Raw genomic sequence first — 18081 nt, forward strand, 5'->3', positions numbered from 1 at the left:
AACTCTCTCTGAATCTGCAGATTTGCCACTGATATACATAATCATCATAATAATAATAATAATAATAATAATAAAATCCATATCATGTGGATGTCAACAGTATAATGTTGTTTGATTTACATTTGAATCACTAAGGCAAGCCAATCATGAATTTTCCACTTTACTAGAAGAGTTTGATTCAGGGGTTGATTGGTCAAGTAGTGTCATCTAGTTGTCAGAACTAAGGCCCATGACCTGCAGTGGGGTTGTTGGTAGGGGAGCCCAGGTCCTCCCACTCCACCAGGCTCTGACCCAGGGCCCTTTGGCGGCTATCAGTGATCCTACAGTCAAGGCTGCCCTCCACGGGCCACTTCCTAGCTCCTCTCCCCCCCACAATTGTCCCACAGTCACAGTCTGGGTTAAGGCAATGTGAAGGGTACCCATTCACCACAAGGCACTTTCATATGGCAATGTGCAGTTTGGTAGCTCTCTTTCTGAGGCAGCAACTTCTTCCTCCCGTGGTACGCTCACTCCAAGGGTGTTCCCAGGCTGGGGTAGTCCAAACAAAAAATAAAAGGGCTTACCAAAGTCAGAATTCATATGAGGGGGGAAGAGGGGAATGCTTCCCTCTCAGGCTGTCTCTGTGGCAAGTCCTCCCTTCCCTCAGGGAGGGACCTTTTAGCAGCAGTCTTAGGGAGAGATTCTGACTTCACTCAGCTCTCCTCTGTTAGAGTTGCAGATCTGCTCTCTTCCCCAGTCTGCCCCCAAATGAACTGCTCCCTGGCCTTTTAACTCCTCCTGCAGTTGGAGCATCTCCTACAAATGTGATGGAGCGGGGCTGGCTGAGCCTAAAGTAGTTCCCTAACCCCTTGTTGCCCAGTGGGGGGTTGTACACCCCATCACACATGGTACATTAACTGCAATTTCTTATCCAGCTAAGCTTGGAATTCTCTCAGAACAATAGATTTGTCTTTGCAGATTTTGATGATGCAAAGTGATTTTGACAACCAAAACCAGACCTGGTGCTGAATGTATTGATTTTAGGACCAGAAGGAATCATTGTAATAATCTAGTCTGATCTTCTGCATAACATAAGCCTAAGATCCTCACACAGTGATCTCTGCATCAAGCCTATAACTTCTGTTTGATCTAGAACATACCTTTTAGAAAGACATTCAGTCTTGATTTAAAGACATCAAGTGATGGAGAATCCAGCACATCCTTAGCTAAGATGTGGCAATGATTAATTATCCTCACTGTTAAAAAGCTGTGTCTGATTTCTAGCCTGAATTTATCTAGCTGTGGCTCCCACCCATTGGCCTTCATAATGTCTTTTTCTGCTATTTAAGCAGCAGAGGGACATGATGGATAAGAATCTACTGTCCGTTATGTCTTTCGCCTGCAGGTGCTTGTAGACTGTGATCAAGTCACCTCTTAACTTTTTCTTGGACAAATTAAATAGATTTAACTTCCTAAGCCTCTCTCTATAATGTATGTTTTCCAGACCTTGACTCATTCTTGCTGCTCTTTTCCTGAATCATTTCCAATTTTTAACATCCTGTTTGAAGGGTGGACACCAGAACTGAACACAGCATTCAGCCAATGGTCTCACCAATGCCTCCCTACTCCTACTTGATCTATACCAAGGGACTGTGTTTGCCCTGTTAGCTGTAGCACTACACTGGAGCTCATGTTTGCTTGGTTATCTACCATGTGGCCAATACCTCTTTAGTGTCACTGCATTCCAGAATACAGTCACCCACATTTTGTAAGTGTAGCCTACATTCTTTGTTTCTATATGCATGACCTTGTATTTGGCTGTATTCAAATGTATGTTATTCTAATGAGCCTACCTTACCAAGTATGCCATATCAACCAGTTAATTGACCAGTCCCCATCATTACATAGCACTCTGCCAATTTTTTGCACTTCGCCAAGCTCCTCCTGCTGTGACTGGCTAGCCTCCTTCAGCATAGAGAAGAGCTCCTGGCTGCATGCATCTCTGACCTCTGAGTCATCCTCTGCCTCGGGGTTCCCCTCCCCCTCCACATCCTCGTCCAAGATTTCCTCCTCCTGGTTTGGTCCACTCTGGACTGGTATGCGCACCACCGAAGTATCCATAGTGGCCTTCGCTGTGGAAGTGGGGATCGCACCTGAGTATCGCATCCAGCTCTTTGTAGAACCAGCAGCTCATGGGCGCAGCACCGGAGCAGCGGTTTGCCTCCCGCACCTTGTGATAGGCATTCCACACTCCTTCACTTTGACTCTGCACTGCAGTGTGTCCCGGTCATGGCCCCTTTCTGTCATGCATCGTGAAATCTGTCCATAGGTATCATAATTCCTATGGCTGGAGCACAGCTGGGACTGCACTGCCTCATCTCCCCAAATGCTGATGAGGTCCAGCAGCTCAGCATTGCTCCAAGCACAGGATCGCCTGGTGTATGGAGCAGGCATGGTCACCTGGAAAGATGCACTGAGACCACTGAATACGTCACTGAGCAAAGACAAAGGGGAGTTTCAAAATTCCCAAGGAATTTAAAGGGTGGGGCTCACAGTTGGTCACCTAAGGGCAGGGCAGTAGAGTTCAAACCTATGACCAGAGAGGCAAGAACAGGCATTGTGGGACACTTCCCGGAGGCCAATCCCAGCCCTGTAATCAACCAGGGTGTCTACACTGGCACCGCAGTGCTGTAGCCCCAGCATAGAAAGCTGTACGCCTCTCATTGGGGTGGTTTTTTTTACAGTGCTGCAACTGCGCAGTTTCAGCACACTAAGTGGCTGGGCAGTGTGTACACCTCAGGAGTTACACCTAGGGTGACCAGACAGCAAGTGTGAAAAATCAGGATGGGGGGGGGGGAATAGGCACCTATATAAGAAAAAGCCCCAAATATCAGGACTGTCCTTATAAAATTGGGACATCTGGTAACCCTAGTTACTGCACAGAAACTTGCCAGTGTAGACAAGGCCTGACAGCAGAAGCTCTCCTATCAGTGTGGTAAAATCTTCATTGAAGCACTACAGCAGCACAGCTGCACTGCATTTTAAACTGTAAACCAGCCCTGAATTGCTGGAGGTTGCTACAGTTTGAGAGTCATGGGTGGCAATTTCATTTTGGGGGGAAATTAATTAAAGTCTTTCAGGAGAAAAACTAGCCACATGAATGCTTCCTAGGTGGGGAAGGGCATTAGGGAGCAGAGGAGTGGGAGACTAGGAGAAAAGGGAAGGAGGGGTTTTGGGGAGGGGGGATAAATAGGGATGGATTGTAGGGAAAGCAAAAGAGGGTGGGGGCTCAGGTGAGGGAGGCATGGTACCCACCAGCTCTGCCAGTGAACCCCAGCCCCCTATGGCCCAAATTCTGTCAGCATAGCCCAACCTTCCTGTACCCCAACCACCCTGCAGCTCCCAATTATGCCCAGACAACCCAATCTTCCTGTAGCTGCAGCTCTGCCAGTGGACCACAACCTGCTGTGCACCCTCGGCTCTGCCAGCATACCCCAACCCCCAAACCCCAGTCTTCCATTTGTAGACAGGGAGTGAAGACTTCAGAGAGATGTGTGCCCTGCTTGTGGTGAGGGGGCGGGGGGATGCATTAAATGAGTCAGGGGCATGGCTGGAGAGGTATGCTGAAGCAGGGCTGATGGGCCCAGCTGATGCATGTGTGGTGGGGGGGAATGGCTGGCTTAGTATGGTAATTGCGGGACATGATATGTACAACTGCGTATATGACTACTAACTCCTAACAGCAACATATCTTTTCCTGTTTGAAAAAACAAGGACATTCAATGGCAAAAAGAGAAGTTAGTGCAGAGTCAAAGTTGCTTGGTGGTATGTTGCCCCCTTGTTCCCCGCCTTGCAGAATGCTGAGTTGAGCAAAACTCAAACTTCTGAAAAAACAGGCAATGTGGAGTTATGGGTGCCATGCAACCTTAACTCTGCCCTCTTTCAGCAATGCTCCAATGTAACTCATTAACATACATACCATTACTCAACCAGCTCAAATGTAGACATAGTCTCTGGGTAAGGGTGTTGTAAGAATTTGTAAAGTGGTTCTTAAATTGTACACATGTGGTATTCTTTCTGGGGAGCTGGCTAAATGTATGAGGATATGCCAGGATCTGGAAGCTGCTGATTTTATAGTGCCAAGGGCCAATGTGAATATGTGCTATGTGTATGCTGAGGCATTGCTGGTAGAGGTTAGAGGGAAGGTGGGATGGGCAATATTTTTTTCTTTTTGTCCTTTAATAGTGTTATATGGAATCCTGTTGGTGAGAATGACTGGGTCGTAAAAGGAAGTGAAGCACTTTCAGCAACTATGGAGTTGGCAGAGCAAAGGTATGTGTGTTAATGGGGCATCTTGGGGCATTGCTGAAAGAGGACAGAGTTAAGGATGCCTGGGCAACCTTAACTGTGTATTTCCCAGTTTTCAGAAGTTTGAGTTTTGCTCAACTCAGAGTTCTGCAAGGGGACAACATACCACCAATCACCCTTACCTAGGCATTAACTTAGTTTTTTGCATATATGTTTTTGAATATAAGTGGTGCAGCAACGTTGGCTAATGACAAGCCATGAATCTGTCCCTTTGAATTCTGATATATGTCTCCCAAGGTAAAGGAAGAATAATAACTGAGCTATTTGACTATGACATTCTGGCAAAATCATACACATTTGTTGGAATTTGAATAAAATGAATAAAATGAGGCTAAGCCTCAATTTGTACACAAAACTCACAGCAGAAATGTCTTTTTAAGTATCCAACTGTCCATTTTCACATGCAGTCTATGCCATTTGTGTGCACAATCATGGTAACTGACCTGCATTTTTGCAGATGGGAGCTCTGACAATGTGGTCCAAAATGTATTAATAATGCAGATATTACCAAAACAAAAGAAAGTTAAAATCTTTTACAATTTACAGAAGAAATTCCTTGCAGTGCTTGTTGACAAAATTAAAACTTTTTCCAAACATTGTCCTTGTCACCATGATTTTATTAACGGAGAGTAAATAAAGGTTGAAAACACATTATGACTTTTTTGAAACATATAGGACACCTATGAAACATATAATAGAAGTTTTACATAAGTTTGTTATAGAAATATGTGAATAATTTGTCTTGTGTGCCTTTAAATAATTTAAACATTCTGCATCATTTGGTAATGAATCTAGACAGTTTCTCTCTACAGTAGCCCTGGGAAAGCAATTGATTAATCAGACAGGAAGATGTTACTATACCAGTGAGTCCTATCAATTTCATGCAAGATTTCCTCAAGTGTTTGATTAATATTGTAAGATTATCATTCTTAGATCTACAGGGTGGGTTAAATTCTACCCTCAAAGGCATGAACACTCTCCCACTGGCCCTTATGGAGTTGTACGTACTTAACTGAATGAAGATACTGGGCCAGAGTGTTTTTCACATAGAAGTGCCTCTGCATCACTAACGACAACTGAAGGATCCCCATATTTTCCAAGTTTTGCCCCTCACACTCATATACACCTTTGTGTTCCAAGTCAAAATGCAGTCACCCTTCTGAACAAGGAGGACTGGAGAAACCTCTGAAATCCACTGCTTATTTTTCCTGTGGAGTTGGTATTTTGCAATGAGGCACTTCCCACCCTGTAGGGAATGAGCATGCTGCATCCAAAGTGCTTCCATTCTTTCAACTGAGACACCAAAGCTGGGCTTTGATGATTCAGTAATACCCGCAGCAGCAGCTGCTAAATGGGTTGGTCAACAGAAGGGTGTTTCAGTACTGTTCTGTTAAGCTATAATGGTGATGTAGCCAATCATACAGTTTCCCTAGCATGAAGCAGACTTATAGACTGTAATGCAAAAAGGCAATAAACTAAAAACATCACTATGAATAATTTGTACATGCTGTATTATTTTGTCTTTGTTTCCCCCTCAGTTCATTTCTGGAAAAGCCTGTCATTTACAAGTGCTGTCTAGCTCTAATTTTCGTTAGGACATTCCACATACAAAAATACAATTTGCAAATATAAGAAACTCCTTTACACAGCGATACACACATTTTGACCGACAAAATTAAACAGAGAAAGCGAGTACAAATGCTGAACGTCAGACATGGCACTGCTCTGGCACCTTTAGAATGTCTAACTGACTTTCTCTGAATAACAAACCACAAGACGTTTTCTCCATTGTCTTCGGGTGAGCACAGGTATTACTTTCAGGCAAGGTCACTGGGTCCTTTTGTTGTTCCGTGTGGAATTCTTTATAAGCATTTCAAAAGAAAAGAGTTACAAGAAGTTCCTCTTGGACAGTCGCAGAGCTTCCCAATTCTAGCTCCTTTCCTCACTGCACACTGCTCGCCAGCGTCACACTGTAAATAGCAACAAACTCTTAGGCACAGGACAGAGCAAAGCAACCGACATGGTCAAGGTCTCAATTCCTGGTTATTTTTTACAGCACCCGGAGGCGCTACAATAAATTATTTACTTTCAGCTACTAAAACATTTATCTCAAAGTTCCTCATTTTTCTTTAGAATTGCTTCAGTTTCCATCTCAGTTGTTTCGAGATAGGGTGAGAAACGTGACATTTACAGCAACAATGTTAAAGACTGAATTTGCCAGCAGTGGGAGCCAAACTAAGGCATTTTATGCTGCAGAAATTAAACAGAAGAGTTACAAAAAGCTGATCAACTCAATGAACTACAAAGGTATTTTCCTAGGAGAGAAGCAGCGCATTCCCAGCTTGAGAAGAGGGCACAGATCCTGATCTCAGTAACACGGGTGTAAATCTGGAGTGTCTCTACGGAAGGCACTGGACTTACTCCAGATTTACACCCTGACGCCGGTGTAGTTGAGATCTGTATCTCCCCCACTGTTATCTTTCAAGTATTTGTCTAATTCAGTTTCATGGTCTAGTCCAATGCTAAGGTGCTCCTGAGTTTTCAGATAAATAGCCTCAGTTGAATTTATCCTGCTGTCCCAATCGCTGTAGTGGGGAGAGCCCATTTTTGGCCTTGGAAACATTTGACAGAACCTGAGGCTTGGCTCGGATCTGAAATCACTCACCATGGGGACTTGGCCGAACTTCTTCTCGTAAACTGGGATCCTTTTACTTTTCAGCTTCTCCAGGACCTCCTGCAGCGCCTCGATCTGCAAACACACAAACGTTCAGCCCACCGGGACGCTGCCCTCCGCGGACACAGAGCCGGGAGCCCCAGCGCCGAGCACCTAGCGCCTTAAGGCAGGCGCCCCGCTCCGTTTCCCGGAGGGCTGTCGAGACACAGAGCTGGAGTGTCCAGCTCTCGGGCTACCTGGAGCCCAGATCCAGCGCTGCGGCTGCATGAAATACCCCCAGCTGCTCGGTACCTAGCGAGGGGGTTCGGGGAGGATCCCAGCCTGGGCTCCACCAGCCCTCGCCTCCCCGGGAGCCGTGCACATGGCTCGGCTGAGCTCCCCTGGGCACCTACCAGCTCTTTCTCGTGGGACGTGTCCTCCATGGTGGGGTAAAGGTCCAAGGCGCGAGGCTGCAGCTCCGGCTCCTCCTGGCCGCGGGCCCCGAGAAGCAGCACGAAGGTGGCGCTCAGGAGAGCTAGAAGCCGGGCGCTCTCCATGGTGCTGAAGCGCCGCGGAGCCGCCGGGCCCCTTCTTTATAGAGCGCGCGGGGGGCGGGGGGGCACCTGTTGACAGAGCCCTTGCACCGCGCTACGTCAATGGCCCCCGCCCCGGAGAAGCTCCTGGTTGCAGGCAGTGACCTCAGCCTCCAGCAGGGCAGGGAAAGGGGACGGGAGCTTAGGGCAAGCGAACGTGCAGCTGCCTTAAACAGCAACAAGCCGATGTGTGTGCGCCAAGGGGCTGATCCCCCCAGCTATATGAGTTACCTCCTGATCCCTGGAGCCCCGGGGGAAAGCGGAGCGGGGGTGGGGGAAGGGAATTGGATGTTGGGTTTTTCCGCTGAAGGAAAATTCAGATTTTTCAAAATATTTGTCAAAGTCCGTGGGTGGCTAAAGCAGCAGGCCCGTGTTAAGGGCTCGGGGTTCCTGCCCACTAGTAGAACTACCCATGAAAGCTCTCATGTAATAGTAATACATACATGCTGCACAGAGCTTGTGTGTTGGTGCGGCTTTTATTCAAACACACTAGTCAAATACTCGTCAACACCTTACTATTTGGTGAATTCCATCATTGTTTAGGGAATAGCTTATTCAACCAATGTTTCCAGTATCGACCTGCTTCAGCAGTCAATGCTGTTGAAAGAATACATCAACATAAAGTTATGTTTTAATATGTTCCTTGTCCCTTAAGCTAACTGCTCACCTCTAGTTTTAGTAATCTAATTTCTAAGATCACATTCCACATAGCGATAGATGAAACATTGACTAGCTGAGCAGCAAGGATAGGGGGAAATGGCAACTGATCAGAGTGAAAAACTAATGCAGCTCTGTGTAAGCTCCAAAGCTTGTCTGTCTCACCAACAGAAGTTGGTCCAATAAAATAAAATACCTCACCCACCTTCTCTCTAATATCCTGAAATGAATGGGGCTACAATAACACTGCAGAACACAATCCCATTTTATTGACAGGAACAGAGGCACAATGACAATGTCACTGTTGGTGCCAATTTGAGACACTTAGGACCTGATTTTTCAGAGTACTTAGCATTTTATAACACTTATGTTCAAAGTAAACCCAGCTATTGTCTTAAATTGCAGCTGTGTGCATGCTCAGCATTTGTGCAAATCAGATCCCAAGGTCTTGAGTTGAACAGCCATAAACAAGGAACATGCAATCAGTGAAAAGTTTAGTTTAAGTGACTTGACTGTCCAGCATCACATAGCAACTCTGTGGCAGAGGCAGAGATAGAATCCAATTCTCCAGACCAGCATTCAACTGTCTTACCCATAAGACCATCCTTTTTCTTATTGCAGCCCCTGCATCATTCACTACACATCTTCTAACTTCGGCAACAAAAGAGGCAGGGATCCTATAGCCAAATGCCTCCATCACTACTCAACCCTGATTCATCTCCAGAGGATGATCTATCAGCACACTGAATGAGACAGGGATCCTGTGGAAAAAATAGTATGTAATCATATAAAGGTCATATCATAATGCATATATACAAGGGGGCCAAACTAAAGTTGCATGAGCAACCTTAATTCAAGCAATTCCTAACTTTTAATTGACTTTGCAACCTTAATCTTTTAGTGTAGTTTTGTGTGTGAGATATTATTAGTGGCCAGAGACTCCAGTCAGTCTCAGGGCTCCATTTTTCTACAAGTCCCAAGATCACCTAGGAAGATGTGTGTAGGGGCCTGGACTAGATGACCTAGCAAGGTCCCTTCCAGTCCTACAATTCTACGAGTCTATGTGCCTTGCCACAAAAAGCTCACACCAAGAAAAGAAGCAACATGGTACATGTGTGGTAGGGGAGAAGGCTACAATTTTAAAGGATATTTGCTTTTTTCTGTTTGTTTTGAATATATAAATAATTTCCTCTATCCCTGACTGCCTCTCAACACAGTCTTCATTAATTGGCTGACTTCTTGTAGGATCTGCAGCAGACATGAGGATCCAGAGTATGGCTAGCACCTTGCCTATACCACTCCTGGGCGGGCATTCCCTGCACTAGCACATCAGAAGTTATAGCTTCTAAGAGGGTTTTGTGGGGTTGGGACATTGATTGTTGGTTGGAATGGGAAAGCTAAGGCCTGGTCTACACTACACGGTTAAGTCCACACAAGGCAGCTTATCTCAACCTAACTGTGGATGTGTCTACACTTAAATTTCACTCCTGATGACATAAATGCCCTGCTACACCAACACAATAACACCACCTCCCTGAATGGCATAGAGTTAAGGTCAACGTAGTTAGCTCAACACAGTGTCAATATAGATACAGAGTTACTTAAATGGACTGCTACTGGCATGCAGGAGGTGTCCCACAATGCCCCCACCCTGGCCTCTCTGGTCACTGTTGGGAACTCTATTGCCCAGTGGCCAGGTGACCAGGGAACCACTCCTCCCCTTTAATGCCTTGCAAATTTTTGAAGTTTCTTTTCCTGATTTCCCAGCTTATGGAGCACACCTAGCAACTGACCATGCCAACTCCACGCTGAAGAAGCACTGCTACCTGTAGTACACAAGAGGTGTTGGATCTCCTCGGTCTGCGGAGAGAAGAGGCTGTGCAGGCACAGCTCCAATCCAGCCATAGAAATGTCAACATCTATGAGCAGATTGCTCAGAGCATGGAGGAGAAAGGCTACAAGAGGGACCAGCAGCAGTGCCGCTTAAAAGTCAAGGAGCTGCAGCAGGTGTACCAGAAGGAAAAGGGGACCAGCAATCAATCTGATGCAGAGCTGCAGACCTGCTGCGGAGACCTCACCACCACCCCTATCAACCCCATGGATACTTCGGAGGAGCTTGAGTCACAGGCCCTGCACCATAAACAGGAAGGAAGAGGAGTATTGGGACAGGTGGCCTAAGGCATCCAGATGTGCAGTGAGCCAGGACATGTTTTTGACCCCACCGCAGCCCAGCCAGTCCCAACAGTTGAGCGTGGGTGAGCCTGATGCTGGGGAAGGATGCAGCTTGCTTTTAAATTACAGGGATAGAACTCAAAGTAGCAGGTCACATCTGTTGATTACTGTTTTTACTTGTACCAGAAGAAGTAGTGAAACAACCAAGAGGTACAGTTCCTATCTCCTTTCCACAGTTTATGTGCACCAGGATGTCCGTGAATCCTCCATAGAGATCTCAATGAAACTTTCATGGAGGTAGTCTGCAATCTTCTACTAAAGGTTTCTAGGGAGGGCTGTCTTATTTCTTCTGCCATGGTAGGACACTTTCCCATGCCACTAAGCGATTACTTCAGTCGGCACCATTGGAGTATACCTGCTAGCAGTATATGGTCCCAGGAGGCACTGTGACAACAGCAGAAGCTCTGTCTCTGTCATCCTCAGGCGTGAGATATCAGCCGAAATCACCATTGCCCATAAAAAACTGTGCCTTTATTCAGTTCCTTTGACGTATACACATACACTCAGGCCTGTGAGCTATTCCCTCCTCATTTTTCCAACACCACCCAAGCTTACAACTGGTGTGGATGAAGGCGAGTGAGTTCAGCATCCTAAGTTTCAATTTCTGTCATGAATACACTGACCTCTGTTCGATGCATCATTAGCTGCTGGCGTTGTTGCTTTGAAGGTCTCCCTCTCCACACCAGTGGAATGCCTGAAACAAATGAGGAGAAAGATGAGGACTCGGGATGATGTGTTCCAGGAGATCCTGCAAGCCAGTGCTGCATCAGAGAACTAGCACAGGGCTTGGAGGTTCACCCTTGCAGACAGCATGGACAGGAATAGAGTGAAGAGGAGAAAGGCACAAGAAAAGGAGAGGGATGTGCAGCAGGAGATGCTTGCCCTTTTCGGGCAGCAAACAGAGATGGCTGCAGACTCTGGTGGACCTGTATGTTCAACAGTCTTAGACTCACCTCCCTCTGCAGCCCATAGAGAATTCCATATCAGAACCTCCTTGCACCCCACCCCACTCAACCTTCCAAATGGCATCAGAGATTTCTGCACTACCCCCAACCACGCTACCTCAGGGGACATTAAGTGCCCAGACACTTACCTGTGAAAGACATGGTTGGTGTATGTGCGTCTGAAATGGAAATAACTGTTCTTTCCGCTTCATAAATTCTCTTCTCTTAATTCATCAAATTTTATTAAGTTATAATTTTTATTTTATTTTATAAAATGTTATATTTTGAAACATAATTCATCTTTATTAGTTTACAACATATGTGGGCTGGTACTGAGTAGGTATAACACCCACCAATTTCCTATAACTTCATTTTATAAGTTCTATAACAACAGCATACACAGACAATATTAATTGGTGCACTGGCAATGTTACACACACACACACCACTGCAAGGTTCATACTGGTCTGAAAAAGAGCAAGGCCAGGTAGAGCGCACTCTACAGCAACACATACTACTCTGGCTCACTATTAAAATGATCTTTCAAAGCCTCCCTGAGCCGTTAAGCTCTTCTTATAGTCCTGGAATCAGGCTGTTCACAATCAGCAGACAGCTGGTGAACTAAAATCCCTGCTTGCAGCTTTCTGAACATCCTGTGTTCTTAAAGATGTGCATATTCTGTACCTACCCTGACTAGCCCACATTGATGTCGGGAAAGCATCCCCAGTGATCCACCAGCACTTGTATTACATGGAAAAGTAGTAGTTTCTGTTGATGTACTCTGCAGCAAGCAGGTCTGGTGCTAAAATAGGGATACACATGCTATCTATCATCCCGCCACAATTTAAGAAGCCCACTGCTGCAAAACCATCCACTATGTCCTACACATTGCCCAGAGTCAGAGTCCTGTATAGCAGGAGGTGATTAATGGCCCTGTACACTTGCATCACACCAACCCCAGCAGTCAATTTCCCAACTCCAAAGAGATTCCTGGCTGATCAGTAGCAATCTGACATTGCAAGTTTCCACAGTGCAATTGCCACTCACGTCTCAACTGTCCATGCAGCTGTCATTTTGGTGGCCCTGCGCTGGAGCGAGTTCAGCATACAGATCCAGGAATGTGGTCTTGCACATCCGAAAGTTCTGCAGCCACTGCTCATCATCCCAAGCCTGCGTGACAATGAGATCCCACCACTCAGTGCTTGTTTCTCAGGCCTAGAACTGGGCTCCACTATCTGCAGCTGCTCCATGAATGCCGCCAACAGCCTTGAATTGTTTCTCTTTATATAGCACAGGCATCTGGCCTCCAAGGAATCGTCATGTTCCCCATGGCTCCTCTTGCAACTCTGTAAATACTGCAGGATCAAGTGCAATGTTCTCACAATGCACATCACTATAGTGCAGAGCTATGCAGGATCCATGCTTCTGTCAGAGAAGGCTGGAAGGACACGTGGGTTTGCAGGGATTTTGAAAGGAGGCACAAAATATTGTGGAATGGAGAACCCTTCGTTATGGGAAGTTGAACCCAGGGTGCCAGTCACCCCTGCATGGCTGGTTTCAGCCCCATGAGGGATTGCTAAAACTTCCCCAAACACTGAATGGTGGCAAGCTGCACAGTGGAATAGCTGCCCACAGTGCACTGCCGTTTGCGTCGATACAAGCACTCCTGGTGAGGACGCACATCACCTACACAAGGAGCATAGTGTGGACACTTACAAACGATGTAATAACTGCAGTGGCTGTATGCCGACATAACTGAGGTCAACATAATTTTGTAGTGTAGACATCGCCTAAGTCAATGAGTTGGGTAATGGGCAGCCTCAGCAGCATCTCCATAGCCTGCGACTATGGTGCCATCAGTGTATGCTCTGTAATTAATAGACTTTCTGCCACATTTAAAGACTTACCACCTCTGCTCACTGGCCCCTGAGAGGTAGCTGCCCCAGGGGTGGAGGGCTAGTGTAGACAGAAGAAAGATTTTAAAATGGAACTAATAGTGGTGGCTAGGGCGTCAGTTAGGAACAGCCTACAAAAAGAGAGTAAACAAATATAATAGAAAAATAAGAGGCACAAAGCCTAGGGTTGTATTTTTCAAAAGAAGAGAAATATTAAAGGGAGCACAGAGAGTTATGGTTTGACTGGGAATTTATAACATATTTTAAGTCAGTTAAATGATTCAGAACCATTAAGTCATACTCATTGCTTGCTGATGTAACTGCATGATCTCATTACTGTTACCTTCTTTGCTCTCATGCTCTTGTTTGCTTGCCACATTTATTTGAGTCTGGTTTTTCCCTGCTCTTTGGAGCAGGGACTATGTCTACATGTGTGTTTATACAGCACCTATTAGCATTCCCAAGAGAAATCTGCAGTACAGTTGAAATACGCAATGTTGTAGTAGTTGATTTGGTCCCAGGATATTAGAGAGACAAGGGCAATGAGGTAATGTCTTTTATTGGGCCAACTTCTGTTAGTGAGAGAGAAGTTTTTGAGCTTACACAGCCAGAGCTCTTCTTCAGGACTGGGAAAGGTATTCAGTGTGTTGCACCTAAATACAAGGTAAAACAGTTGGTTAGCATAAGTAATTAACACATATTTCAAGGGATCATTCAAGGTGAAGTGGCCCATTAACACCTCTCCAGTCATTGGGAGAGGAGGAGGAAGTAGGGGGCCGTTAGTGGGTTATACATCAGCTTCACCAATGGAATCCCACAGACAACTATATACAAGAAAGCCACGGATCACCCACTTACCTTCGAAGATCCAGTAACCAGCTAAACACATCAAGTAATTTGATATCTATCCCAGGCCCTTGGATACCACAAACATGCTCAGAGAAGAAAGTCCGGGATATACACCTTAACACACTTAAAACCACCTTCACCAAACAAGGACACTCCACCAGAGAAGTAAATCACATCAAGGAACAGGTCACCCAAATACCCTGAGAGAACCTACTTCAATACAGAAAAACCCACTCCGACCACACACTCATAGTTGTCACCTACCACCCCACACTGGAACCCACACGGGGTATGATCAAACATCTACAATCCATACTCGGTGGGAACACCATCCCGAAAGAAATCTTTCCTGAACCCCCACTTCAGGCCTTCAAACAACCCCCAACCTCTCCAAACTAATCATCAGATGCAAGCTTCCCTCAGACCAAGACACACCAACTCAAAGCAGCACCTGACCCGGCTAGAACAATAGATGTAAAACCTGTAGACAAAACTTCACTGCTACAATAATCGACACCTCCCATAACACACCTTTTAAGATCTCTAGGTTCTACACAGAACATGAGCCTATCACAACATGAGCCTATCATCCAGTGCACTAAATGCCCCAACAACAACTATGTGGGCAAACGAGACAATCACTACGCGTTTGAATGAACTCACACAGAAAAATGATAAAAGACAAAAACACCCTATCACCTGTGGGTGAACATTTTCCACAGAGCGATCACTCTATATCTGACCTATCAGTCCTCATCCTCAAAGGAAACCTGCACAACACTTTCAAAGACAAGCCTGGGAGTTTAAATTCATAACTTTTCTAGACACTGAAAATCATGGACTGAATAGAGTCACTGGATTTATGGCTTCTGACAACAATCTATAACACACTAACAACCCTCCCAGCATCTCCCCCCATGACTTGTCTACACTTAAAATGCTGCACCTGCACCGCTGTAGCTCTTCAGTGAAGACACTACCCTATGCAGATGGGAGGGGTTCTCCCTTGAGTGTATGTACTCCTCCTACCCAAGCGTCAGTAGCTAGGTTGAGGGAGAATTCCCCCGTCAACCTAGCACTGTCTACACCAGAGATTAGGTCAGTTTAACTGCGTTGCTCAACTTGTCTCTCTCTCACCAACCGAAGTTGGTCCAGTAAAAGATATAACCTCACCCACCTTGTCTCTTTAATACAATTAATTTCAGCTTCTAGGATGGGTGAACCACTCATAGCAAATTCAGGATCATACATGTGAGCATACAGGAGGGAGGCTGAAGGGGACATGTCTCTTCTCACCCCACTCCAATTTTTGCTATCCTAATTGTCCCCCTGATGCACTAATGCATTCTCACTCCTGGTTCTCTACTCCCCCAACTTTAGTATATAATTATTCCACTGCTTTCACTCATGTATTTGCTTTTGTGGGGAGGAGTATTTTAGGGGAAACGATGATCCAGATAAACTTTAGAGGGCCTCTAAATAAAGCAAAACGAAAGGTGAGAGACAAACTAGCCACAATACAGAAGGACAGAAAATCAGCTTACTAAGATGCAAAAGGGGATCAGTGGAACTTGACCTGTCCTTTAGCTACCAATCTAAGAGTAAAGCTTGACCTGTATTTTGAAATAAGAAAATATATTTGGTGTGATTTATACAAAAGAGGGAGGTGGCCAAAACCCCAAAACCTCAGCTGTTTTTTTTTCCTTAAAAAAACAAAACAAAACAACAACAAAAAACCCTCTGCATTATTTTCAGGTTAGGGACTACACTTTAATTTAAACATTGAAATTGTAATTCATATTTCTCCACATTCAAGATTATGATTTGCCCCAATCTATAATTACAGTGTTATCTATTGCTGTGTTTAGATTCATACTCAAATATTTTTGTGCATTGTGCACATCTACCACAATAATAATTAAAGAGTGGTATGCACAGTTCAAGAGGATGTATATATGGAAAATACCAAATAAAATAATCAAAATTAGCATAAAAAATGCATGAGCAACAGAAGCCCCATGGCAAAAATAACATCAATATCATTCTTCGTAATCCATAAATATGCTAAGCAGTTTCTGGCACTGTACCAAGACCTAATGAGTCCTATCACTAAAAATGCAGTTGAGTGCTGTAGCATCACAGACCTCCTTATCTCCAGGTACTTTACCTTCAATCAATAAGGATAGGCATGGACTATAAACAAGCCTTTTGTTACCAAATACTAATCTCCAGAAATATCAAAGTCACTCAAACATCCTTACGTTTATGCTACACTCATTGCAGATTAAATTTGAATAGGAAATACATGTAATGACTATCAGCATTTAGATACAAAGTCCATTTCCTAGTTAACCATTGTGTGAGCTTTTCATAAACTTCTAATGTTAGAAAATAATGCAAATTTCTGCTCTGCAATCCTAATCTCCTAAAGCAGAACTCAAAGTAACACAGTATTTATTCAGTAGTGTGGTTATAAGCATTCGTGGATTATTCTACTCTTTTGCTTGAAGTATGTACACAGCTGGACTTGTTTTTGAGATTATTAGGCTTTAAAGATTCAAGTTAAGCATATGCTCAAGTGTTTTGCTGAATCAGAGCCTTGAAAGCAGACACTTAGCTTTAAGCACATGCTTCAATGTTTTGCTGAACAGGAATGGACTTGCTTAAATGCTTTGCAAATTAATCTAGAAACCTCAATTTAAAAAAATCTTTTTTAATAAAATGCTCTGCTATTGGCTTTCTGAATCAGCCCAGTAAAATGGATTGTCTTTCACTGAAATCTACAAAAGCAAAGGAAATTTAATTTAAATTGAGGGTTCTTCTGTTTGAAGTAATAATTAATTGAAACCAGAGGCAAACTAGAAAGAGAACATCTGCTTTAATAAGAGATACCAATTCAACTGCATGAGCAAGAGATCTGAAATATTCTCTTAGTAGAAGAGACCAGTTCTCATGGGATTCCAGTCACATAAAAACTAGCAAGAATATTCAAGTTACAAGCTTCATATCAGAAAAATCCTGAGGGGAAAACCACAGAACCAGTGATTTCTTAGAGCTGACTTGTACAAATTTGCTATTCAGTCCTGTGCACAAAGCCACCACGGAGTCTCTGCACCAATTAAGTCTTGCTTAAATCTTCCAAACAGCCATTTAGGTTCTTTGGGCAGGAATAAATGTCCCCCCTTGTGACATTTTCAACATAGACTAAGTAGTTTGGGTAAGTAACCACTTCTCAGTTTCCTTAAGGAACCTGGTACTAGAGATGGGGCAGGACGTGGATTTTCAATTTCATGGGAAATACCATATTTTTTTGTGGGGGAGGAGGCAGAATCTAAAATGGAACAAGCCCCCAAAATTCAAAATTTCTCATGAAATCACATCCTGAGGGGGGTTTTTTTGGGTCAGTCAAAACATTTTGTTTTGATAAAATTGAAACAGTACATTCCAGCTGAGACTTTCATCAAAACCTTGTCTTGATTTTATATTTTAAAAAGCATTCATTTTGAAAAGCCATTTTGAAACAAAAAATTTAAATGTCATTTTGTTTTTTCCCCTAACTGAAATTTCTTCAAAATCAACATGTTTTTCTAAATTTTCTAAGTTTTGATTTTAACACTAGCATTTTTGTGTCAAAAAATGTTTGGCTGAAAAGTTTCCAACCAGCTCTACCTAGTACACTTTTGGATGCCATAAAGTATTACAAACAGTGGGTGTCAAATACACCCCATGGCTGATCTATCAATTCATTGTGTTATGTCAAGAAACCTACGAATTAAAGTAATATATATGCAATACCAAGGGACAGGACGACAAGTACAGTCTGTCTCAGCCATAATTCTGGATTTCTTTGGGGTTTAAAACTGACTAAAGGGACACTTATCAACCTTTCTAAACTCATACTTTTTCCTCTC

At 44.2% G+C, this 18081-nt stretch overlaps 1 protein-coding gene across 1 annotated transcript; it reads right to left on the minus strand.

Annotated features, from left to right (window-relative positions):
- Positions 1–4943: 4943 nt before the first annotated feature.
- On the minus strand, positions 4944–7594 carry CARTPT (CART prepropeptide). The gene is made up of 3 exons (XM_034774879.1): positions 7414–7594; positions 7013–7096; positions 4944–6317 (listed from the first exon to the last, which is right to left on the minus strand). The coding sequence occupies exons 1-3, from the start codon at positions 7555–7557 to the stop codon at positions 6210–6212; spliced, it is 336 nt and encodes a 111-aa protein (XP_034630770.1). The 5' UTR covers positions 7558–7594; the 3' UTR covers positions 4944–6209.
- Between the last annotated feature and the right edge of the window lie 10487 nt (positions 7595–18081).

Source organism: Trachemys scripta, chromosome 6, assembly GCF_013100865.1.
Source record: "Trachemys scripta elegans isolate TJP31775 chromosome 6, CAS_Tse_1.0, whole genome shotgun sequence".
Lineage (NCBI taxonomy): Eukaryota > Metazoa > Chordata > Testudines > Emydidae > Trachemys > Trachemys scripta.

Excerpts from the sequence above, each read along its gene's own strand:
- CARTPT (XM_034774879.1), bottom strand. The coding sequence starts at position 7,557 with ATGGAGAGCGCCCGGCTTCTAGCTCTCCTGAGCGCCACCTTCGTGCTG. Across the intron at positions 7,097-7,413 it reads CGTCCCACGAGAAAGAGCTG|ATCGAGGCGCTGCAGGAGGT; the intron begins GTAGGTGCCCAG and ends GTGTGTTTGCAG. Across the intron at positions 6,318-7,012 it reads AGTTCGGCCAAGTCCCCATG|TGTGACGCTGGCGAGCAGTG; the intron begins GTGAGTGATTTC and ends TGCTATTTACAG.